The sequence below is a fragment of the Gobio gobio genome (genome assembly GCF_949357685.1).
Source record: "Gobio gobio genome assembly, chromosome: 21".
NCBI classification, from domain to species: Eukaryota; Metazoa; Chordata; class Actinopteri; order Cypriniformes; family Gobionidae; genus Gobio; species Gobio gobio.
This window is the reverse complement of record NC_137117.1, coordinates 6,307,490-6,333,856: the sequence shown is the minus strand read 5'-3', so window position 1 is coordinate 6,333,856 and position 26,367 is coordinate 6,307,490. Positions and strand designations below refer to the sequence as shown.

The window sequence follows — 26,367 nt, the reverse complement described above, 5'->3', positions numbered from 1 at the left end:
GCGACTTCGGATTCAGCCGATGAATAAATTAACGTTAGAGCTAACTAGTTAAAATGCTAATTCTTGATATCAACGACTAAACTTTCATTAGTTAAAATGCTAATTCTTGATTTCAACAACTCAATTTTCACTAGTTAAAATGTGAATTCTTGATATCAACAACTCAATTTTCACTAGTTAAAACGCTAATTCTTGATATCAACAACTCAAAATGCTAATTCTTGATATCAACAACTCAATTTTCACTAGTTAAAACGCTACTTCTTGATATCAACAACTCATTTTTCAATAGTTAAAATGCTAATTCTTGATATCAACAACTACATTTTCACTAGTTAAAATGCTAATTCTTGATATCAGCAACTCAAAATTAGGATTTTATTGAGGCAAATGTCGTTGTTAATAGTGGGAATTGGACCCTAATCTAAAGTGGGACCACATTTTTTTTACCTTTTTTTTTTCAGAAACAAATAAATTATATAAATATATTTAAAAAATACATATAAATATACAAATATGTTTTAAGTCATGCAACAAAATGTATAAACTTACAGATGTGTATTGACTGAGTAATCACAGGTTTGTAGAGGATGGTCAAAATAGACAGTTTTCAGATCTGGAGCCAAATTACAGGCGTGTAAACATGACTTAAGAAAGATGGCAGCATCATTATTTTATTCTCACACAGAGATTGGTAGATATATTAGTGAAATCTGTTGACTTTATCAATCTGTGTGTTATTATATGCCAAAGGTGAGCGCTCAAACATGGGGAATAAGCACTTCTGGTGTGTTTTTCCTCAAGTTTGCATGCCTGTAACTCCAGAAGTATTGAATATATCCTAATATCCTTTTGCATTTTGGTTTTCAACAAACTTTTCTTTTGGTGTCCATATTTTTAAGGCCCAGTACGGTTCGGTTCCAGAGATATTGTGATCTAAATGCGGCTCCATGGACAAATTTTACTAATTTTCAATGGCCGAAAACCAAACGCGAGTCACTTTTCAAACAGTTGATATTTATTGTTTAAAGGGGAACGTCTGAAGAATACAATTTCTCCAGCAGTGTCCTCAGGTTGAATATTGAAGTAGGTTTTCTAGTGTTGAGCACAAATATAATCTAATCTTTGCAGATGGCGCCACCTTGTGTTGGAGAGGAGTCATCACACAAGCCTCAATCTGTCATCATAAACTTGTTTTTCACTCTTTTTCAGCACCGTTTGGTGACCAGTACAGTTTTGTAGTCAATAAAATGCCACTTTGAGGACTATAAATGTCTCCTGAATGTAATGGAAGAACACTTACAATGGTAAAATGACTGGTGTTTTTATCTGGGTATCGACACAAATGTCACAATTGCTGAGCAAACAAGCAAAAAAAAATTTTGAGAATAGCAAAAGCAAACAAGGGTAAGTGAGAGGTCTGATCCAAAGAAATTATGGAGATTAACCCTTAAATTGCATGAATGTTTCACTGATCATAATTACATATTGGGGTCGTCAGCGACCTGGATCTACATCTAACAAAGATGGATCTCTACCTGCCGCGATAATATAAAAATCTGCTGATACTAGAGTAACAATTTCAGAAGAATTCAATTAAATAAAGCATATTTTGTTCCCCTTTGGAGCCTGGAAGGGTTCAGTTTGAGCAGATGTTTTCTACCATCATCACTGTCCTCTGGCTCATATTCGCCATCTCAAACATTATTCAATATCACTGTCAGCTTCTTCACCAGATGCACCATCATGTGACAGTAATATTTGAATGCGTTCAGTCCAGTAAATAGCAGCCATTTTAAGTGTTGCTGATGATACTTCCTATTCTTTTGTTTTCTGCCTGCGGTTACTATGAGTGTAACGTCACTTCATCAATGCCACCTTGTGGAATAAAGGTGAAGTGCACTTATTCCATCATTAAACTCTGCAGACCCTGTTAAACTCTTTTAGATTTTTTGGTTATAAATTCATCGTTTAAAGTCTATATCTCAGGCCCTGTGTGCTCTAGCACAGGGGTTTTCAAACTGGGGTCCTCCAGAAGATTCTAAGGGGTCCCCAGAAAATTTCAGAAAATAAAAAGACAAAGCAAATATGGATAAAGTCTTCCGAACATTCTAACCATTTCATTTCTAAATGTTTCTCTCCTTTCTTGCCGTATACATACTTTCCAGAATTGTATATGTTTGCTTTGATTCTTTCTAGTGAGTTTTTCTCACTATAGTCCCCTTTATCTTACTCACTGGGGTTGTAAGGTGGTTTTCTTAACGCAGTACTTGCAGCTGTTTACATACATTTATTGTGAAAGTTGCTTATACAAATAATTTTTTATTGAAAATGTTCATCTTCAGGTTTATATATCCAACATTAAGTACACTCTAAAAAATGCTGGGTTAAAAACAACCCAAGTTGGGTTGAAAATGGACTAACCCAGTGAATGGGTTGTTTTAACCCAGCGATTGGGTTGTTTTAAGCAAACATTTAACCCAATCACTGGGTTAAAACAACCCAATTGCTGGGTTAAAACAACCCAATTGCTGGGGTAGTCCATTTTCAACCCAACTTGGGTTGTTTTTAACCCAGCATTTTTTAGAGTGTAAGAAAACCAGACAAAACTATTTTTCCCAGTATATTCTGTAATCTAGTGGAAACAGCCCAAACTGTCTGCAGGGTGCTAGAGCTCAATTAATTTATAACAAAAAAATCAAAAGCGCCTCTTTGTGTTGATCACTTTTAGCAGTGGTTTATGAAACTTCTAAAGGGTTTCCTGTAAAATGACACCAGTATTGTGTATTTAGAGACACTGTGTGTGTGTATGGGAAAATTTTCAATTTGGGTGGGCAAAATCCAGACGGAAATTCCCCAAAATGGTCCCAGAGCTTAAGAGGTTAAAGATTCAATTATTGTTGTGCAGAAAAAAAATACACTTGCACTGTTACACACCTCGGGTCACTGGCGACCCTATACAATTTTTACAAAAAATTATTAGGAAAACAGGAATTCTTGTTATATTGTTTATAATGAATTGATTGACTAAGAAGGTCAATGTCTAACTTCAAAAACTGAATGAGAAAGAGGGTAGCGAATGACGTCCGGGGTCACTAAAGACCCGGTGTATGTGTTAAAGGGTTAAAAACTATGAATAGAAAGTGCCAGTAAAAAATAAAGTGGCGTTACGAGTTAACATGTTAAATAAAACTACACTCTTCCATGCATCTGATTGATAAGCGCTGTTATTTCACTGGTGTTGTTGTTAATGTTGAGGTTATTTCAGCTTTGTACATTTAGTGTAACTGCATTCAGTGGCGCAAAAAGTGGGTATGCGCTATATGCGGCGCATATGGGCGAAGCACCTTGGGGGCGCCAACGCGATAAAAAAAAAAATAGATATATATTTTTTGGTATTTTCTATATGTAGCTGCTGTTGTGCGTTTCTAAATCATTTCTGTATTTCCTCAATATTATATAACATTTTCGAAGACTAACAGGCTAGAGTAGGCGCCCTCATAAGATTCCATAATATAATTTTGGATAATAATGGAATATCGTGAGTGGGAGGGGGCGCTGGCGATTTGACAGCAAAACGCACGTCCTTGACGCGTGGTTTACCACAAAAACACGCTTTCTTAACGTGCGCTTTGGGGTCAAGGAAAACGCGTTAAGAGCGCGCGCTTATATGGTAAATCACGCGTCCAGCCCGCGCGCTATGAGTCGGACAAAATGCATGTTACTAACGTGTATAGGCTAAACAGGAAAACCAAGCAGTGCAAACTTGTGTTTGAAGTATCCAAACAGACTAAAGAACGTACGCTTTGGTGTTCTCAAAATTGCATGCTCACTTTTTAGGGCACACCTCTTATAAAGTAAAGTTACATATTGTTGACCATCCTTTTAAGTAATTACACTATTTACCACGATACACTGGCTGTTATAAGAATTAAATGAAATCAATATCAACAAAATCCATCTTACCATTTATCAAAATCCACTTACACTGTAATTACAATTGCCTAAATAATGTAGGCTAATGAGATTTTTAGATTTATGTTCTAAATATAATATTTTAATTATAGAAATATGAAATGTTGGGAAAATGTTAATTATTCCAGGCCTATGAAACTATAAAACTGCCAGTATATTTGGCGGCCTAATGGATTCTAGAATCATTCAACTGTTAAAAAATTGTGAATTATGAGAGAACGAAAGCTATACTTTGTTTGAAGCTATTTTGTTGGGAAAATAGAGAAAAACTAAAAAAAAATGACATGTTTTTTATTGAACTGTTGTATAAAATTAATATCGCATTTTGCAATTGTGCTGATATCGGCTGCTCTGAAAAATAGCACTCTTGATATTGCTTAACTCATAATTTCCTCTTTAATTACTTTTAAACGAATTTTTTTTTGTTCGTTATTAGGCTAATTTGAATGTAAATACAACAACAATAATAACTTTTTGTTAAAAAAACGAATAAGACGGATGACATAAAATATCTATACCCGAATTTATAACAAATAAAAGATATTTGGAAATTCCCCTGTAAAACGGACACCCTAAATTTGTGGTTTGTGTTTTTTTTGTTTGTTTTTTTTTATTAACAAAAGTGATCTTGCGCTTGTGCCTCCGCTATCGTCCTGTCAATCATCTCGCTCGCGCCTTTGATTACAATTTCAGTAAAATGTTAATTCACCATCATCGGTTCCCATCCTCAGCCGATCTGCATGACAGTTTTTGCAATGACCATCAACACTAGATAAATGGGCAAGTGAAAAGGCATGCCATGTCACAATTTAGTAGGAACTAAAGAGCACTATTGGGCATCGAGAACCGGTTCCTACTTGAAATTGTTATAAAAATATTTATATTATTTTCTATCTTTTCGTTTCATTATTGGAATCCGATCACAATGTTAATGTTTGTCAATTTGTGACTGTTTTTTTATTTGTTAACATTGTTAATAATAATTATATATATATATAAATAAATAAATATATATATTTATTAATTTAAATATTTATTTATTTATAATTAATTTAAATTATAATTAATTAATTTTATATTTTTTGGGGCGCCAAAATTGTTGCTGCATACCCCTCTGGCACTGGGTAGTTGCGCCCCTGCCTGGTAATATCAGTGGTTTCAGAAGCTGCCAAAAACAAATTTTGAAACGTTTGCCATACTGATACAAAACCCGAGCACCAGTGATTGAACGCCCCGCCCCCCAGCTGAACTGCAAGCTATGATTGGTTTGGCACCCGAGTCAGACCTGTCCGTGATTGGCTGACGCGCAGGAGTTTGAAAAGTGTCTTTCAAATGCCAGCTCGTCCAGTTGCTTTGTACTTTTGGTGAAAGATAAAGGTAACGAAGTTGAATACTTTATTTTTATTTTTTTATTTTTTTATTTTTTTTCAAGTAAGAGTAAATATGGAAGCCCTGAACCGCAAAGTAAAAAAACAAATCTGTAAAAAAAACGTTGATCTCGAAATATTTTGACTTTAATCTCGAAATATTTTGACTTTATTCTCGAAATATTTTGACTTTATTCTCGAAATATTTTGACTTTATTCTAGAAATATTTTGACTTTATTCTCAAAATATTTTGACTTTATTCTCAAAATATTTTGACTTTATTCTCAAAATATTTTGACTTTAATATCGAGATATTTTGACTTTATTATCGAAATATTTTGACTTTATTCTCAAAATATTTTGACTTTAATCTCGAAATATTTTTACTTTATTCTCAAAATATTTTGACTTTATTCTCGAAATATCTTGACTTTACAGATTTTTTTTTTTTACTTTGCAGTTCAGGGCTTCCATAGTAAAAGTACCACAATTTAATTATACTCAAGAAAGTAGAAATAACAAATGCAGCAATAAGACGATTCAGTGATTTTTCCCTCCTTAATAACGAGGATCCTGATCATGCTTCTGTACTGGCAGACTTTATTTGTCCTTTTTGGACATCAATGTATTTAAGACTAAAGAGATGATTATAGATTTGCATGCGTATGTATTTTTACAGGAGCTTTGTGGTTTTAAAGGTGCAGTGTGCAAATTGCCCTCCCTTTCGAAGCACATAGAGAAGCTACGGTGGCCGTCACAGGACAAAGATGTGGTACAGCAGAGAGTAGCTAGCGCTCTGTAGAGAAGTTTGTCCCTTTAGGGCCACTGTAGAAACATGGCGGCGCAAAAGGGCGACTTTTCAAGGTATGAACTTACTCATGGACACTACAATCGAATACATGAAATTTTTAAATAATTGATTAAATTTCAAATATATTTTAGGTCAAAATTAAGTAAAAAAAAATTTTTTGGGGGGGTATTCTAGAAGATACAAATGATTCATAAATAAAGTTTACGTTGGTTATAGTTTTATAGTCGTTATCAGAAACAGCTGAAGTCTGTAATATGCCCTCATTTACATTTGCAGTGTCAGCTTCCACAAGAACCAATGAGGTTCATTCTCGTGTTACGCATCACGTTTGAGCTTCACAAGAACCAATGAGGTTCATTCTAGTGTTACGCATCACGTTTGAGCTTCTCAAGAACCAATGAGGTTCATTCTCGTGTTACGCATCACGTTTGAGCTTCACAAGAACCAATGAGGTTCATTCTCGTGTTACGCATCACGTTTGAGCTTCTCAAGAACCAATGAGGTTCATTCTCGTGTTACGCATCACGTTTGAGCTTCACAAGAACCAATGAGGTTCATTCTAGTGTTACGCATCACGTTTGAGCTTCTCAAGAACCAATGAGGTTCATTCTAGTGTTACGCATCACGTTTGAGCTTCTCAAGAACCAATGAGGTTCATTCTAGTGTTACGCATCACGTTTGAGCTTCTCAAGAACCAATGAGGTTCATTCTAGTGTTACGCATCACGTTTGAGCTTCACAAGAACCAATGAGGTTCATTCTAGTGTTACGCATCACGTTTGAGCTTCTCAAGAACCAATGAGGTTCATTCTAGTGTTACGCATCACGTTTGAGCTTCAGCGAGAACCAATGAGGTTCATTCTCGTGTTACGCATCACGTTTGAGCTTCAGCGAGAACCAATGAGGTTCATTCTCGTGTTAAGCATCACGTTTGAGCTTCAGCGAGAACCAATGAGGTTCATTCTCGTGTTACACATCACGTTTGAGCTTCTCAAGAACCAATGAGGTTCATTCTCGTGTAATGCATCACGTTTGAGCTTCAGCGAGAACCAATGAGGTTCATTCTCGTGTTACGCATCACGTTTTAGCATCAGCGAGAACCAATGAGGTTCATTCTCGTGTTACACATCACGTTTGAGCTTCAGCGAGAACCAATGAGGTTCATTCTCGTGTTACGCATCACGTTTGAGCTTCTCAAGAACCAATGAGGTTCATTCTCGTGTAATGCATCACGTTTGAGCTTCAGCGAGAACCAATGAGGTTCATTCTCGTGTTACACATCACGTTTGAGCTTCAGCGAGAACCAATGAGGTTCATTCTCGTGTTACGCATCACGTTTGAGCTTCTCAAGAACCAATGAGGTTCATTCTCGTGTAATGCATCACGTTTGAGCTTCAGCGAGAACCAATGAGGTTCATTCTCGTGTTACGCATCACGTTTGAGCATCAGCGAGAACCAATGAGGTTCATTCTCGTGTTACGCATCACGTTTGAGCTTCAGCAGAACCAATGAGGTTCATTCTCGTGTTACGCATCACGTTTGAGCTTCAGCGAGAACCAATGAGGTTCATTCTAGTGTTACGCATTACGTTAGAGCTTCAGCGAGAACCAATGAGGTTCATTCTCGTGTTACGCATCACGTTTGAGCTTCTCAAGAACCAATGAGGTTCATTCTAGTGTTACACATCAGGTTTGAGCTTCAGCGAGAACCAATGAGGTTAATTCTCGTGTTACGCATTACGTTTGAGCTTCAGCGAGAACCAATGAGGTTCATTCTCGTGTTACGCATCACGTTTGAGCTTCAGCGAGAACCAATGAGGTTCATTCTCGTGTTACGCATCACGTTTGAGCTTCAGCGAGAACCAATGAGGTTCATTCTCGTGTTACGCATCACGTTTGAGCTTCTCAAGAACCAATGAGGTTTATTCTCGTGTTACGCATCACGTTTGAGCATCAGCGAGAACCAATGAGGTTCATTCTCGTGTTACGCATCACGTTTGAGCTTCTCAAGAACCAATGAGGTTCATTCTCGTGTTACGCATCACGTTTGAGCTTCAGCAAGAACCATTGAGGTTAATTCTCGTGTTACGCATCACGTTTGAGCTTCAGCGAGAACCAATGAGGTTCATTCTCGTGTTACGCATTACGTTTGAGCTTCAGCGAGAACCAATGAGGTTCATTCTCGTGTTACGCATCACGTTAGAGCTTCAGCGAGAACCAATGAGGTTCATTCTCGTGTTACGCATCACGTTTGAGCTTCTCAAGAACCAATGAGGTTCATTCTCGTGTTACGCATCACGTTTGAGCATCAGCGAGAACCAATCAGGTTCATTCTAGTGTTACGCATCAAGTTTGAGCTTCTCAAGAACCAATGAGGTTCATTCTCGTGTTACGCATCAAGTTTGAGCTTCTCAAGAACCAATGAGGTTCGTTCTCGTGTTACACATCACGATAGAGCTTCAGCAAGAACCAATGAGGTTCAACATAACGGAACTTTAAACATTAACATAAATTACCTATGTTTCCCTTTACTGTAAAACACATAAAATAACGCTTAATCCTTACATTTACTCTCCTAATGCAGTCCGTAGAAGTTTGTATTACTATTATTACATATATTGATAGGCTATGTGTGTTAAAATGTGTGTGCTCTTTCCTGCAATGTCACTAGAAAAGAGAGGCAAAAGTGTTTTACCACAAAAGCATTGTAAATAAATCATCTTTATTACGGCCAGCTTTGTAAAAGAAAATTATAGTCTTTGGCAAATAAATAAATTACAGTTAAATATTACCAACATTTTAATACGTAAGCTTTATATTACACCTCAAATATAATTTATAGTTATTTACAGTGTTAATTCATTAGTGAGCCACAAACTCATTCGCAGGTGGTATAGATGTTGTGTAGATGATTGAATGCTTTTTTTCTTTGGTGTTGCCACCTTTCACAGTCCTCATGCCACCCTAAAAATTATTTTCAAGATTCTCCCCTGGTGTGGAGCAGGGCTGCAGGTGCAGTGTTAGCGCCCCCTGGCTGTGGAGCTGCAGCAGCCGCAGAAACTCCTCCGGCATCTTGTGCATGTAGGGGTGCGGGCGCAACAGGTCGTAATAATGGTATGGAATCGGCTGCTCCTGCAGGTCGGTGCCAAACGGCCAGAATCCGTAAACGTGCACATGCTCACAGAGTTCGAGTGCAGTGCTGATTAAAAGAAACCCTGTGGAGAGGCGGACCTCCTTCAGGCCACGCCCCTTCCAGAAACGGTCCAGTGTCCGCAGGTAATAGGGGCTGAAGAACACCACCGGCTGCTGAGGTCTGATTGGATGGAGGGCTCTGAGTGTTCTGATTGACACTGGCGTGCAGAATGTGTAGGCAAAGGCGGGAATAATGAGGGAGGCGTTTCCGTACACACTGACCCGCTCCACCAACGGCTCCGGATTCTTCTCCATGTTTTTGAATCTACAGAGACACAGTTTTTAAGAAACGCTACTGACAGAAATCTCAATGATATATATGTGTATACCTCTCCGTTTCCTATCTGTTATGTCGACTGACAAATGGGGACTCACTTGGGAGCCCCAATAACCTCTGAGTTTTATAAAAACGGCCCACATTCCACCCGAGTGATTTTCTTCCCCAAAGTGCAAAAGGAGGTTCAGAAGTTGTGGACTTCGCAGCCTCCTCCACTCTCACTACCCTCAATGGTGGGGCCCCCAAGGGGTACGTGGATATTCCTGGATGGGACCTTGACTGTAGTGGCATATTGACTGCCTAGAGTTGTCATCAGTTGTTCTCGCCCTGTGCCGGTTTGCACATGTTGGTCTGGACAGGCAACACTGCGACAGTGGCGTATATCAACCGCCAAGGCAGTATATGCTCACATCACCTGTCACAACTTTCCCACCATCTCCTTCTTTGGAGTCAGCAGGGTCTCAGGTCGCTCCGCTCCATTTATATTTAAGACTGGCTCAATCCTGCAACATGCCCTCAACAAGAAGAATGTTGACTCCATCCCCAGGTGGTCCAGCTGATCTGGAGTCAATTCGGGGACGCACAGGCAGACCTGTTTGCCTCCCAGGAATTATCCCATTTCCTGTTCTTTTACTCCCTGACCGAGGCACAGACGTGTTGCCGCACAGACGTGTTGCCACACAGTTGGCCCTGGGGCCTATGTAAATATGCATTTACCCTAGTGAGCCTGCAGACACTGTGCAAGGTCAGGGAGGACGAGGAGCAGGTCTTGTGGTTGTGCCTTACTGGCCCACCCAAACCTGGTTCTCGGACCTAATGCTCCTTGCGGCAGCCCCTACTTGGTGGATTCCCCAGAGAAAGAACCTGCTTTCTCAGGGACAGGGCACCATATGGCACCTCTGGAACTGCCACATGTGGTCTCTGGACGGTGGTGGTAAACACTATCACTCAAGCTAGAGCCCCCTATACTTGGTGTGCTTATGTTTTGAAGTGGAGTCTGTTCATTGAGTGGTGTTCTTCCCGGTGCGAAGATTCCTGGAGATGTCCGATCAGCTCTGGGCTTTCTTTCCTGCAAGAGATGTTGGAGCAGAGGCTGTCCCTCTCCATCTTGAAGGTGTATGTTGCCACCATCACGGCACATCACGATGACAGTAAGTCACTGGGGAAGCACGACCTGGTTATCAGGTCCTCCTAGGACACGCCTCATCTCCTCCTGCGATCTTTCTGAGGTCCTCTCTGGACTGTAGAGAGCTCCCTTTGAGCTAATCCTGTCTCTTAAGACCGCGCTCACTTCCATCAAGAGGATGGGGGACCTGCAGGCCTTTTTGGTCAATGATTCGTGCCTTGAATTCGGGCTGGCATCGTCTCATGTGATCCTGAGACCCCGGCCTGGATACGTGCCCAAAGTTCCCACCACTCCCTTTCGGGACCAGGAGGTGAACTTGCAAACGGCGTGTGTTTATGTGGACCGCATGCAGAGCTTTAGAAGCTCTTTGTCTGCTTTGGAGGACAGCAGCAGGGAAAGACTGTCTCCAAGCAGAGGTCAGCTCAATAGAAAGTGGATTGCATTACCTTGGCGTACCAATCCCAAGGCGTGTCGTGCCCCATCGGAGTGAGGGCTCACTCTACAACGAGTGTTGCCTCCTCCTGGGGCGTCTCTAGCAGACAATTGCAGAGCTGCGGCGACCCCTAACACCTTTGCAAGATTGTACAATCTTCGGGTTGAGCCGTTTTTTTCCTGTGTGTTAAAGTTGTGGAATTCCATGCGCCAATTCCATTGGCCGTTTTATAAAACTCAGAGGTGATTGGGGCTCCCAAGTGAGTCCCCATTTGTCGTCTCCATTCCCTCCATCAGGGAACGATTCTTTCTATTTATTTGGTAGGCCTATCAATTTACAAGGTTTTATATCCTGACATTATATTTTAAAACCTTAAATCATAACCATCCAAAATACATCTTTCAGAAACTTACAATACATTCTGAACAGGACCTGAATATAGTTAATTGACTCTGAAATATTTTTTATTGATGTATATAGGGATGCCAGTAATGGCCAATGAATGTGTTTTTGAAGTGCTGGTTAGAATGATTTTATTTAAAAACAGCAGTGTGTATGAGAACACTGACCGAATCTGACTGGGGTTGATGGTTATCAGATCCGTCTTCAGCCCAACATCACTGTCATTAATAGTGGCCAAATTAAACCTGCAAGAGAGAGAAAACTTCATATTAACAGGAAGGATGGAAGACTACTGATGGATGTGCTGTTGTCAGTGATGGAGCAAGGAATGATGGGATGTGTTCACCGTATGACAAAGTCTGCACTGTCAATCTCACTTCCACAGCTACTGTTTTTCAAAATCCCACTGCTGCCCACAACAGCACACCGGCCCAGACGCCGACCGGACCAGGGGAAGTCCTGCACACACACACACACACACACACACACACACACACACACACACACACACACACACACACACACACACACACACACACACACACACACACACACACACACAGACATATGTTTTCATGTTTTATGGGGACTTTCCATAGGGATAATTATATTTACCCATCACAAAAACTTTTTGTATTTTTACATGTTCAAAAAACATAATTTATAAGCTTGTTTCCTCATGGGAACTAAAAAAGGTCCCCACAAGGATTTCGGATATTGCCATCTTTTTTTTTTCATACACACACACACACACACACACGCACACACACACACACACACACACACACACACACACACACACACACACACACACACACACACACACACACACACACACACACACACACACACACACACACACACACACACACTCTCCCTGACACACATAAACACACACCTCAGGCAGCATACTGTGAAGTGCTGGATTCATTGTGTATGTTTTTGTTGCACTTGTTTCATATTGGATGGATTGATTGACGGCTGTGTTGCGTTTGGTGAGGATGAATGATCCTGTGGCGTTACAAATAAGCTGCAGCCGGATTCTGTCATAAACACAAAGAGAGAGAGAGAGAAGAGTTTATGAGGATTAGCTCTATCTGTGTCATCAAAATGGCAAAGACACATTTCTTGAAACCTTCACCCGTTTCCTCACAACATTAAAAACAAAAACAAATCTTCAAACTACATTCACAAGACTCTTCTGACAAAATCAAACATTCGGCTCACCTGTTCTGAAAATCAAACAACCATACACACCTGTCAATATATAAATTAAGGAACAAAGAACGGACATGGAATGAATAACTACTTTACATAATAGAGACTTTATATTAGCCCACCCCCCCTCCTGGAAGGTGCATCCTCACGCTATAACAGATGGAGACGATGGAAGTGGAGGCCTAATGCTGCCTTCACGTGCTATCGGAAATTTCCTAATTCCCACTTTAGAAGTCGTGATTACGAGCTTGTTGCATTCAAGTGCTTTGTTGTCGGAGTGAACAGGAATCATGGTGGACACCAGTTTATTCTTGCCTATTTATTGGGAAAATCTTATTAAAACCAACATCATATACTTGTCCCATGCACTGACAACCATAAACATTCCAGATAGTCCGCTTCTGACGATTCTGTAGCCTAATTTCAGTCAAATGCAGGCTATTTTCGCTGTGTACCAAACATACAATACGCTTCATATGATTATTACATGTAAATACTACATTAATGTCAAGACAATACGACCTAGCTGTTTTTTTTTTGGGGGGGGGGGGGGGGGGGGGGTGTAGTAACAATAAGGTGTAGTAACAATAAAACTACACCTGCCACAGCAGTCTAGTTCTCCCCGCCACCATGTTTAAGGCTTATGACACGCCCATCTTGGGAATTGGGGTATCAAAATTATTTCCAAACTTCCCAGTGGTAAACACGACATCAGAGGGCGTTCATGTGCAATTTTTACCTAGGAAACTCGTATTTACGATAATTCCGATAGCACGTGAAGGCAGCATAAGCGCAGACATAGAGTCAGCGAGAACGGACAACACCGATGTTCCTGGAGGCTGAGCCACAGTGACGAGCAGGGTGCCTGAGGACCGAGGTGGAGCTGGAGGGAAGGTGGAGCCAGACGGAGCTGAAGGGGTGAAGAGATGAAGCGCAATAGATGGTGCAGAAGTCCATGGCACGGACAGGGCGATGTCTGACCAAGGCAAAGCCGGAAGGACGAGGGAGCCTTGGTGCAGCCGTAAGGACGGTGGTAACTGGTGGAGCCGAGGGAGGGCAGAGCCAAGGTGGAGCCGACAGGTCGATGGGCGGTTGTGGATTGATGGGATGAGCGGTTGGAGGCAAAGCCGGGGGATACACTTGCCAGGGTGATGCTGGGATGCACAGTGGAGTGGTGTCAGAGGAGGAGCCAAGAGGCTAAACTGGCTGTTGTAGGAAGAGGAGGCGGGAGAGAGAGGCTTCACACAAAGACCAGAGAACCAAGGAGTCATCCTCTTCCAAATCATCATAAAACTGTCCAGAGGCACGGCACAACTCATCCTCAGCCGCAGGGGTCAGAATGAGCTTTATTCGACAAGTTTGCGCAAACACACAAGGAATTTGTTGTGGTTTTCAAGAGCTCTGGGTACGTACATGCATACATCTATAAATACATACATGTAGACATAACAGAAGAGGACAGAAAGAACATTTAAATAAGTACAATTAAGAAAATAAAAATAATAATCAAAATACATCTAGATCAGAAGTATGCACTGTATATACAAGGGCGATGTCTGACCAAGGCACAACCGGAGGGATGACGGAACCCTGGTGGAGCCGCAAGGATGATGGTATCTGGTGAAGCCGAGGGAGGGTAGAGCCAAGGTGGAGCCGATAGGTCGACGGGCGGTTGTGGATTGATGGGATGAGCGGCTGGAGGCAGAGCTGGGGGATACACTTGTTAAGATGAACAGTACCACGTCCGTTATAATTCTTCCAGATGCTCCCATTTTACTTCCTGGTAGAGCTACAGGATCCAAATGCAGGAGAGAATTTAATGACGAAAAACAATCAGGAACAAAATAACACTGAGAAAAACACGGGGAACGGGGAACAGCATGCACCTGCATGACAACAAACAACGACCGACAGAGAAACAAAGAAAACATGGCTTAATATACACACAGGGAAGACAAGCTAAACGAAATAACAAGGGGTGTGGGAATGGGAAACACCTGGGGAGATTAATCAACATGAAAAACTACAAGAACTGCAAAACCCCCACAGGAAACAGGACACAATACACAGAAAAACTTCAACATTAAAGTCTCACAGAGTGCCAGACACAGAACAGATGTGACATTACTGGGCTCTAGACGGAGACAGGAGACGTCACTGGGCTCTGGATGGAGACAGGGGACGTCACTGGGCTCTGGACGACGTCACTGGGCTCTAGACGGAGAAAGGGGACGTCACTGGGTTCTAGACGTAGACAGGGGACGTCTCTGGGCTCTAGACGGAGACAAGGGACGTCACTGGGCTCTAGACGGAGACAGGGGATGTCACTGGGCTCTAGACGGAGACAAGGGACGTCACTGGGCTCTAGACGGAGACAGGGGATGTCTCTGGGCTCTAGACGGAGACAGGGGACGTCACTGGGCTCTAGACGGAGACAGGGGATGTCTCTGGGCTCTGGACGGAGACAGGTGATGTCTCTGGGCTCTAGACGGAGACAGGTGATGTCTCTGGGCTCTAGATGGAGACAGGGGATGTCTCTGGGCTCTAGACGGAGACAGGGGACGTCACTGGGCTCTAGACGGAGACAGGGGACGTCGCTGGGTTATAGACGGAGATAGGGGATGTTGCTGGGTTCTAGACGGAGACAGGGGACGTCAATGGGCTCTAGACGGAGACTGGAGGTCACTGGGCTCTAGATGGAGACAGGGGACATCGCTGGGCTCTAGACGGAGACAGGGGATGTCTCTGGGCTCTAGACGGAGACAGGGGATGTCGCTGGGCTCTAGACGGAGAGAGGGGACGTCACTGGGCTCTGGACGGAGACAAGGGATGTCACTAGGCTCTAGATGGAGACAAGGGATGTCACTGGGCTCTAGATGGAGACAGGGGACGTTACTAGGCTCTGAACGGAGACAAGGGAAGTCACTAGGCTCTAGATGGAGACAAGGGGTGTCACTGGGCTCTAGATGGAGACAGGGTATGTTACTAGGCTTTGGACGGAGACAGGGGACGTCACTGGACTCTGGACGTAGAGAGGGGACGTCACTGGGCTCTGGACGGAGACAGGGGACGTCACTGGGCTCTGGACAGAGACAGGGGATGTCACTGGGCTCTAGACGGAGACAGCGGATGTCTCTGGGTTCTAGACGGAGACAGGGGATGTCTCTGGGTTCTAGACGGAGACAGGGGACGTCGCTGGGTTCTAGACGGAGACAGGGGACGTCGCTGGGTTCTAGATGGAGACAGGGGATGTCACTGGGCTCTGGACGACGTCACTGGGCTCTGGACGATGTCACTGGGCTCTAGACGGAGACAGGGGACGTCACTGGACTCTAGACGGAGACAGGGGACGTCACTGGGTTCTAGACAGAGACAGGGGACGGCGCTGGGTTCTAGACGGAGACAGGGGATGTCGCTAGGTTCTAGACGGAGACAGGGGACGTCACTGGGCTCTAGATGGAGACAGGGGATGTCACTGGGCTCTGGACGGAGACCGAGGACATCACTGGGCTCTGGACGGAGGCAGGGGACATCGCTGGGCTCTGGACGGAGACAGGGGACATTGCTGGGCTCTGGACGGAGACAGGGGATGTCTCTGGGTTCTAGACGGAGACAGGGAATGTCTCTGGGTTCTAGACGGAGACAGGGGACGTCGCTGGGTTCTAGACGGAGACAGGGGATGTCACTGGGCTCTAGACGGAGACAGGGGACATCACTGGGCTCTGGACGGAGACAGGGGACGTCACTGGGCTCTGGACGGAGACAGGGGACGTCACTGGGCTCTGGACGGAGACAGGGGACATCGCTGGGCTCTAGACGGAGACAGGGGACGTCACTTGGCTCTGGACGGAGACAAGGGATGTCACTGGGCTCTGGACGGAGACAAGGGATGTCACTAGGCTCTAGATGGAGACAATGGATGTCACTGGGCTCTGGACGGAGACAGGAGACATCGCTGGGCTCTTGACGGAGACAGGGGACGTCACTGTGCTCTAGACGGAGAGAGGGGATGTCACTGGGCTCTGGACGGAGACAAGGGATGTCACTAGGCTCTAGATGGAGACAAGGGATGTCACTGGGCTCTAGATGAGACAGGGGACGTTACTAGGCTCTGGACGGAGACAGGGGACGTCACTGGGCTCTAGACAGAGACAGTGAGACGGAGACAGGGGACGTTGCTGGGTTCTAGACGGAGACAGAGGACATCACTGGGCTCTAGACGGAGACAGGGGACGTCACTGGGCTCTAGACAGAGACAGGGGACGTCGCTGGGTTCTAGACGGAGACAGGGGATGTCGCTAGGTTCTAGACGGAGACAGGGGACGTCACTGGGCTCTGGACGGAGACAAGGGACGTCACTAGGCTCTGGACGGAGACAAGGGATGTCACTGGGCTCTAGATGGAGACAGGGGACGTCACTGGGCTCTAGACGGAGACAGGGGATGTCTCTGGGTTCTAGAGAGAGACAGGGGATGTCTCTGGGTTCTAGACGGAGACAGGGGACATCGCTGGGTTCTAGACGGAGACAGGGGACGTCGCTGGGTTCTAGACGGAGACAGGGGACGTCGCTGGGTTCTAGACGGAGACAGGGGACGTCGCTGGGTTCTAGACGGAGACAGGGGATGTCGCTGGGCTCTAGAAGGAGAGAGGGGACGTCACTGGCCTCTGGACAGAGACAGGGGACGTCGCTGGGCTCTGGACGGAGACAGGGGACATCGCGGGGCTCTAGATGGAGACAGGGGATGTCTCTGGGTTCTAGACGGAGACAGGGAATGTCTCTGGGTTCTAGACGGAGACAGGGGACGTCGCTGGGTTCTAGACGGAGACAGGGGACGTCGCTGGGTTTTAGACGGAGACAGGGGATGTCACTGGGCTCTAGACGGAGACAGGGGACGTCACTGGGCTCTAGACGGAGACAGGGGACGTCACTGGGCTCTGGACGGAGACAGGGGACATCGCTGGGCTCTATACGGAGACAGGGGACGTCACAGGGGACGTCACTGGGCTCTAGACGGAGAGAGGGGACGTCACTGGGCTCTGGATGGAGACAAGGGATGTCACTAGGCTCTAGATGGAGACAAGGGATGTCACTGGGATCTAGATGGAGACAGGGTACATTACTAGGCTCTGGACGGAGACAGGGGATTTCTCTGGGTTCTAGAGAGAGACAGGGGATATCTCTGGGTTCTAGACGGAGACAGGGGACATCGCTGGGTTCTAGACGGAGACAGGGGACGTCGCTGGGTTCTAGACGGAGACAGGGGACGTCGCTGGGTTCTAGACGGAGACAGGGGATGTCGCTGGGCTCTAGAAGGAGAGAGGGGACGTCACTGGCCTCTGGACAGAGACAGGGGACGTCGCTGGGCTCTGGACGGAGACAGGGGACGTCGCGGGGCTCTAGATGGAGACAGGGGATGTCTCTGGGTTCTAGACGGAGACAGGGAATGTCTCTGGGTTCTAGACGGAGACAGGGGACGTCACTAGGCTCTAGATGGAGACAAGGGATGTCACTAGAATCTAGAGGGAGACAAGGGATGTCACTGGGCTCTAGACGGAGACAGGGGATGACACTGGGCTCTAGACGGAGAGAGGGGACGTCACTGGGTTCTAGACGGAGACAGGGGATGTCGCTAGGTTCTAGACGGAGACAGGGGACGTCACTGGGCTCTGGACGGAGACAAGGGACGTCACTAGGCTCTGGACGGAGACAAGGGATGTCACTGGGTTCTAGATGGAGACAGGGGACGTCACTGGGCTCTAGACGGAGACAGGGGATGTCTCTGGGTTCTAGAGAGAGACAGGGGATGTCTCTGGGTTCTAGACGGAGACAGGGGACGTCGCTGGGTTCTAGACGGAGACAGGGGACGTCGCTGGGTTCTAGACGGAGACAGGGGACGTCGCTGGGTTCTAGACGGAGACAGGGGACGTCGCTGGGTTCTAGACGGAGACAGGGGACGTCGCTGGATTCTAGACGGAGACAGGGGATGTCGCTGGGCTCTAGAAGGAGAGAGGGGACGTCACTGGCCTCTGGACAGAGACAGGGGACGTCGCTGGGCTCTGGACGGAGACAGGGGACGTCGCGGGGCTCTAGATGGAGACAGGGGATGTCTCTGGGTTCTAGACGGAGACAGGGGATGTCACTGGGCTCTAGACGGAGACAGGGGACGTCACTGGGCTCTAGACGGAGACAGGGGACATCGCTGGGCTCTATACGGAGACAGGGGACGTCACAGGGGACGTCACTGGGCTCTAGACGGAGAGAGGGGACGTCACTGGGCTCTGGATGGAGACAAGGGATGTCACTAGGCTCTAGATGGAGACAAGGGATGTCACTGGGCTCTAGATGGAGACAGGGTACATTACTAGGCTCTGGACGGAGACAGGGGATGTCTCTGGGTTCTAGAGAGAGACAGGGGATGTCTCTGGGTTCTAGACGGAGACAGGGGACATCGCTGGGTTCTAGAGAGAGACAGGGGATGTCTCTGGGTTCTAGACGGAGACAGGGGACATCGCTGGGTTCTAGACGGAGACAGGGGACGTCGCTGGGTTCTAGACGGAGACAGGGGACGTCGCTGGGTTCTAGACGGAGACAGGGGACGTCGCTGGGTTCTAGACGGAGACAGGGGATGTCGCTGGGCTCTAGAAGGAGAGAGGGGACGTCACTGGCCTCTGGACAGAGACAGGGGACGTCGCTGGGCTCTGGACGGAGACAGGGGACGTCGCGGGGCTCTAGATGGAGACAGGGGATGTCTCTGGGTTCTAGACGGAGACAGGGAATGTCTCTGGGTTCTAGACGGAGACAGGGGACGTCGCTGGGTTCTAGACGGAGACAGGGGACGTCGCTGGGTTTTAGACGGAGACAGGGGATGTCACTGGGCTCTAGACGGAGACAGGGGACGTCACTGGGCTCTAGACGGAGACAGGGGACGTCACTGGGCTCTGGACGGAGACAGGGGACATCGCTGGGCTCTATACGGAGACAGGGGACGTCACAGGGGACGTCACTGGGCTCTAGACGGAGAGAGGGGACGTCACTGGGCTCTGGATGGAGACAAGGGATGTCACTAGGCTCTAGATGGAGACAAGGGATGTCACTGGGCTCTAGATGGAGACAGGGTACATTACTAGGCTCTGGACGGAGACAAGGGAAGTCACTAGGCTCTAGATGGAGACAAGGGGTGTCACTGGGCTCTAGATGGAGACAGGGTATGTTACTAGGCTCTGGACGGAGACAGGGGACGTCACTGGGCTCTGGACGGAGACGGGACGTCACTGTGCTCTGGACGGAGACAGGGGACGTCACTGGGCTCTGGACGGAGACAGGGGACATCGCTGGGCTCTAGACGGAGACAGGGGATGTCTCTGGGTTCTAGACGGAGACAGGGGACGTCACTAGGCTCTAGATGGAGACAAGGGATGTCACTAGAATCTAGAGGGAGACAAGGGATGTCACTGGGCTCTAGACGGAGACAGGGGATGACACTGGGCTCTAGACGGAGAGAGGGGACGTCACTGGGCTCTGGACGGAGACAAGGGACGTCACTAGGCTCTGGACGGAGACAAGGGATGTCACTGGGCTCTAGATGGAGACAAGGGATGTCACTGGGCTCTAGATGGAGACAGGGGACGTCACTGGGCTCTGGGCGGAGACAGGGGACGTCACTGGGCTCTGGACGGAGACAAGGGATGTCACTGGGCTCTAGATGGAGACAGGGGATGTCACTGGGCTCTAGATGGAGACAGGGGATGTCACTGGGCTCTAGATGGAGACAGGGGATGTCACTGGGCTCTAGACGGAGACAAGGGATGTCACTGGGCTCTAAACGGAGACAGGAGACGTCACTGGGCTCTGGGCATGGACTGGAGGCCCAGATGTGATGGCCATCCTGGCTGAAATCCTCCGGGCTGACCCCACCGCAAGGACACCAGCGGCTCGCACCGAGCAAAGTGCCGTGGCTACCGGGTTCTCTGACCTGGTGTCCATGACGGCCGAGCACTCTAATATCCTGTCAGGTTCCCACCAGGGCAGATGACCGGAGTGGCTCAACCAATCCCCTCCGGAAAAAGTTAAAAGCTTAAACGAGAAGGGGTGTGGTGAACGGGAAACACCTGGGGAGATTAATCAACATGAAAAACGAATACCCCACACTAGGGCTGCAACGACGCGTCGACGTCGACTACGAAAATACGTTGACGTGCGTGAAATGCGTCGACGCGTCGGCGGCACATTATTTACGTACTAGAATAGAACAGAAGATCTAGAATAATGGCAGCTTCTGCTCCCGGGCATAGTGAAAATTATCATTTATCATATAAAGCCAGACCGCGACATTCAAAAGTGTGGGAGTACTTTAAACAGAAGCCGAAAAAACTCTGCTTTGTTCGCTCTGTAACGCCGGTTTCACACTGCGCGCGGTGGCAGAGCAGAAGCTGTGCGCGTGTTTACCGGAGAACCTCCCCGAAACGCGATTGGGCTTGTTTTGGGCTAGTTTTGAGTAACGAATGGGTGGGTTTTGTTGTGAAAACCTGGCAACCCTGCTGCCAGTGTTCTCTCCAGTGTTCTCTCCAGTGTGAGTGTTCTCTCCAGTGTTCTCTCCAGTGTTCTCTCCAGTGTGAGTGTTCTCTCCAGTGTTCTCTCCAGTGTTCTCTCCAGTGTTATCTCCAGTGTGAGTGTTCTCTCCAGTGTTCTCTCCAGTGTTCTCTCCAGTGTGAGTGTTCTCTCCAGTGTTCTCTCCAGTGTGAGTGTTCTCTCCAGTGTTCTCTCCAGTGTGAGTGTTCTCTCCAGTGTTCTCTCCAGTGTTCTCTCCAGTGTTCTCTCCAGTGTTCTCTCCAGTGTTCTCTCCAGTGTTCTCTCCAGTGTGAGTGTTCTCTCCAGTGTTCTCTCCAGTGTTCTCTCCAGTGTTCTCTCCAGTGTTCTCTCCAGTGTGAGTGTTCTCTCCAGTGTTCTCTCCAGTGTTCTCTCCAGTGTTCTCTCCAGTGTTCTCTCCAGTGTGAGTGTTCTCTCCAGTGTGAGTGTTCTCTCCAGTGTTCTCTCCAGTGTTCTCTCCAGTGTTCTCTCCAGTGTGAGTGTTCTCTCCAGTGTTCTCTCCAGTGTTCTCTCCAGTGTGAGTGTTCTCTCCAGTGTTCTCTCCAGTGTTCTCTCCAGTGTGAGTGTTCTCTCCAGTGTTCTCTCCAGTGTGAGTGTTCTCTCCAGTGTTCTCTCCAGTGTTCTCTCCAGTGTTCTCTCCAGTGTGAGTGTTCTCTCCAGTGTTCTCTCCAGTGTTCTCTCCAGTGTTCTCTCCAGTGTGAGTGTTCTCTCCAGTGTTCTCTCCAGTGTTCTCTCCAGTGTTCTCTCCAGTGTGAGTGTTCTCTCCAGTGTGAGTGTTCTCTCCAGTGTTCTCTCCAGTGTTCTCTCCAGTGTGAGTGTTCTCTCCAGTGTTCTCTCCAGTGTTCTCTCCAGTGTGAGTGTTCTCGCCAGTGTTCTCTCCAGTGTTCTCTCCAGTGTGAGTGTTCTCTCCAGTGTTCTCTCCAGTGTTCTCTCCAGTGTGAGTGTTCTCTCCAGTGTTCTCTCCAGTGTTCTCTCCAGTGTGAGTGTTCTCTCCAGTGTTCTCTCCAGTGTTCTCTCCAGTGTTCTCTCCAGTGTTCTCTCCAGTGTGAGTGTTCTCTCCAGTGTTCTCTCCAGTGTTCTCTCCAGTGTTCTCTCCAGTGTGAGTGTTCTCTCCAGTGTGAGTGTTCTCTCCAGTGTTCTCTCCAGTGTTCTCTCCAGTGTGAGTGTTCTCTCCAGTGTGAGTGTTCTCTCCAGTGTTCTCTCCAGTGTTCTCTCCAGTGTTCTCTCCAGTGTGAGTGTTCTCTCCAGTGTTCTCTCCAGTGTTCTCTCCAGTGTTCTCTCCAGTGTGAGTGTTCTCTCCAGTGTGAGTGTTCTCTCCAGTGTGAGTGTTCTCTCCAGTGTTCTCTCCAGTGTGAGTGTTCTCTCCAGTGTGAGTGTTCTCTCCAGTGTGAGTGTTCTCTCCAGTGTTCTCTCCAGTGTTCTCTCCAGTGTTCTCTCCAGTGTGAGTGTTCTCTCCAGTGTTCTCTCCAGTGTTCTCTCCAGTGTTCTCTCCAGTGTTCTCTCCAGTGTTCTCTCCAGTGTTCTCTCCAGTGTGAGTGTTCTCTCCAGTGTGAGTGTTCTCTCCAGTGTTCTCTCCAGTGTTCTCTCCAGTGTGAGTGTTCTCTCCAGTGTGAGTGTTCTCTCCAGTGTTCTCTCCAGTGTGAGTGTTCTCTCCAGTGTTCTCTCCAGTGTTCTCTCCAGTGTGAGTGTTCTCTCCAGTGTGAGTGTTCTCTCCAGTGTTCTCTCCAGTGTTCTCTCCAGTGTGAGTGTTCTCTCCAGTGTTCTCTCCAGTGTGAGTGTTCTCTCCAGTGTGAGTGTTCTCTCCAGTGTTCTCTCCAGTGTGAGTGTTCTCTCCAGTGTTCTCTCCAGTGTTCTCTCCAGTGTTCTCTCCAGTGTGAGTGTTCTCTCCAGTGTTCTCTCCAGTGTGAGTGTTCTCTCCAGTGTGAGTGTTCTCTCCAGTGTTCTCTCCAGTGTGAGTGTTCTCTCCAGTGTTCTCTCCAGTGTTCTCTCTAGTGTTCTCTCGCGCAGCTGAACTGTGGCGCGTGTATTGCAACAGACGGTCACATTTTCCGGTGTTCTTCTCCGACCCCAGTACGTCTCGTGCTTTTATTTATTATGGGCTGCATATATCTGCTGTTAATGCGACCCGGTTCCCCTCTGTCCCAAACACATATGTATAATAACTTGCTGTATATAGGTAGTTTACATGATTAAAGTAACATTAAAGTTAAGATATGCCTCTAGCTTTAATCATTTAAAAATGTCTTTGAAGTTTGGGCAAAAACTTCTGGCAGCTTTAGTCGTTGTTTATGCACATGTATCTTCAAAATAGACGACTAGTTATACATTAACACTATGCTGAAAGCTCCTGTGTGTGAACCTTTTGCAGATAAATACAAGTGCATTTTCGTTTACTATTGACACAAATCAATAAGTAAATCATACTCAACTACTATAGTAAACAACTTTTCCTAATTAGGCCTACTCTGTATACATTTTATGATGAACAGTATCATTATACATGATGTTTAAAATGCTTCTTGTGTCCATATATTTCATTATAAAATGGCATACTATGTACACTAACCTTCCTGAAATACAATTCACATTGTCATCATTCATTGATTTCATGTTGAAATAATATACAAATTCACTACCCTCTTTGAAATACAATAATCAGTAAAAAAGAATCATAAAATTAATCTGGAAAAATAATCGTTAGATTAGTCGACTAATCGTTATAAATCATTATAAAAACTATATAGATGTTTTAAAAAAAAAAAGAAGTGAATTTCGAGTATTTTTAATGTCAAAATGTCAGTTTTGTCATGTATTCAGTCGGTTATGAATTGCTTAAATGCTCAATTAATGCATTACACTCAAACTAAACTCGTAAGATTTGAGTCGACTAAAACTAGAAGCAATTCAGGCGACTAAAATATGACCAAAGTTAGCAGTCAAAATGAACACAGTATCAAACTAAAGTATAACTAAAATGCCAAATGATATCTTTGAATTCCTGAAGTTTCACATAACAATGGGTTTATATTCACTGGTGTTGCTCAACAGCTTCACCTCATTTGGTCTAAGGACATATAAAGACGGAGATAAAGACACCACAGGAATGTGCAACTGAGCAAACAGGTTGTTCCTGTAGCTCAAATAGATTAGGGCACCAGGTTCATCAGTACAATTCCCAGGAAAATTGACAATTTAAAAAAATTTTGACCTTGAATGCCACTGTCAATCACTTAAGAGTGAAAGTAGACATTAAAGACACAAACCTGTTTATCACCCGCTCGGTTTCGTTGGATTTGTAGGGGCAGCTCATGAGATCTGACAGCTCGTATGTGAAATTCTTGAGTTCAATGCTGAGAGGGAAACAAAGACGTTTCATGAAACGGTCAGTTCTTTGAAACAAACACACGTAACGCTGGCTGATCTTCATTCTCACGCACCTTTTGGCCGGTTTGATAATGGAAAACTTGTGTCTGAGTTTGGAGCAGCGCAGCTGATGAAGCGTCTCTTTCATCGCATCTCTGGAAGAAAAAGAGCACAAGTCATTTTTCCATTCTCTTGAACCCATACAATCATCAGGTTGTTTTAACCCATCGATTGGGTTGTTTTATCCCAGCGATTGGGTTGTTTTATCCCTGTGAATAGGTTGTTTTATCCCAGCGATTGGGTTGTTTTATCCCAGCGATTGGGTTGTTTTATCCCTGTGAATAGGTTGTTTTATCCCAGCGATTGGGTTGTTTTATCCCTGCGATTGGGTTGTTTTATCCCAGCAGTTGGGTTGTTTTATCCCAGCAGTTGGGTTGTTTTATCCCAGCGATTGGGTTGTTTTATCCCTGTGAATAGGTTGTTTTATCCCTGTGAATAGGTTGTTTTATCCCTGCGATTGGGTTGTTTTATCCCAGCAGTTGGGTTGTTTTATCCCAGCAGTTGGGTTGTTTTATCCCTGCGATTGGGTTGTTTTATCCCAGCAGTTGGGTTGTTTTATCCCAGCAGTTGGGTTGTTTTATCCCAGCGATTGGGTTGTTTTATCCCTGTGAATAGGTTGTTTTATCCCAGCGATTGGGTTGTTTTATCCCAGAGATTGGGTTGTTTTATCCCTGCGATTGGGTTGTTTTATCCCAGCAGTTGGGTTGTTTTATCCCAGCAGTTGGGTTGTTTTATCCCAGTGATTGGGTTGTTTTATCCCAGCAGTTGGGTTGTTTTATCCCAGCGATTGGGTTGTTTTATCCCAGTGGTTGGGTTGTTATTATCCCAGAGGTTGGGTTGTTATTATCCCAGCGATTGGGTTGTTTTATCCCAGCGATTGGGTTGTTTTATCCCTGTGAAGGGGTTGTTTTAAGCCAGCGATTGGGTTGTTTTATCCCAGCGGTTGGGTTGTTTTATCCCAGCGGTTGGGTTGTTATTATCCCAGCGATTGGGTTGTTTTATCCCAGCGATTGGGTTGTTTTATCCCTGGGAATGGGTTGTTTTAACCCAGCGATTGGGTTGTTTTATCCCAGCGGTTGGGTTGTTTTATCCCAGCGGTTGGGTTGTTATTATCCCAGCGATTGGGTTGTTTTATCCCAGCGAATGGTTTGTTTTATCCCTGTGAATAGGTTGTTTTATCCCAGCGATTGGGTTGTTTTAACCCATCGATTGAGTTGTTTTAACCCATCGATTGGGTTGTTTTATCCCAGCGAATGGGTTGTTTTATCCCAGAGATTGGGTTGTTTTTATCCCAGCGATTGGGTTGTTTTATCCCAGCAGTTGGGTTGTTTTATCCCAGCAGTTGGGTTGTTTTATCCCAGCGATTGGGTTGTTTTATCCAGCAGTTGGGTTGTTTTATCCCAGCGATTGGGTTGTTTTATCCCAGTGGTTGGGTTGTTATTATCCCAGAGGTTGGGTTGTTATTATCCCAGCGATTGGGTTGTTTTATCCCTGTGAAGGGGTTGTTTTAAGCCAGCGATTGGGTTGTTTTATCCCAGCGGTTGGGTTGTTTTATCC

The 26,367-nt window shown here is 45.8% G+C and overlaps 1 protein-coding gene across 1 annotated transcript; it reads right to left on the bottom strand.

Annotated features, from left to right (window-relative positions):
• Positions 1 to 8,859: 8,859 nt before the first annotated feature.
• Positions 8,860 to 24,899, bottom strand: LOC307117098 (alpha-2,8-sialyltransferase 8E-like). The gene is made up of 6 exons (XM_079801805.1): positions 24,825 to 24,899; positions 24,651 to 24,737; positions 12,481 to 12,625; positions 11,929 to 12,041; positions 11,750 to 11,827; positions 8,860 to 9,609 (listed from the first exon to the last, which is right to left on the bottom strand). The coding sequence occupies exons 1-6, from the start codon at positions 24,896 to 24,898 to the stop codon at positions 9,117 to 9,119; spliced, it is 990 nt and encodes a 329-aa protein (XP_079657931.1). The 5' UTR covers position 24,899; the 3' UTR covers positions 8,860 to 9,116.
• Between the last annotated feature and the right edge of the window lie 1,468 nt (positions 24,900 to 26,367).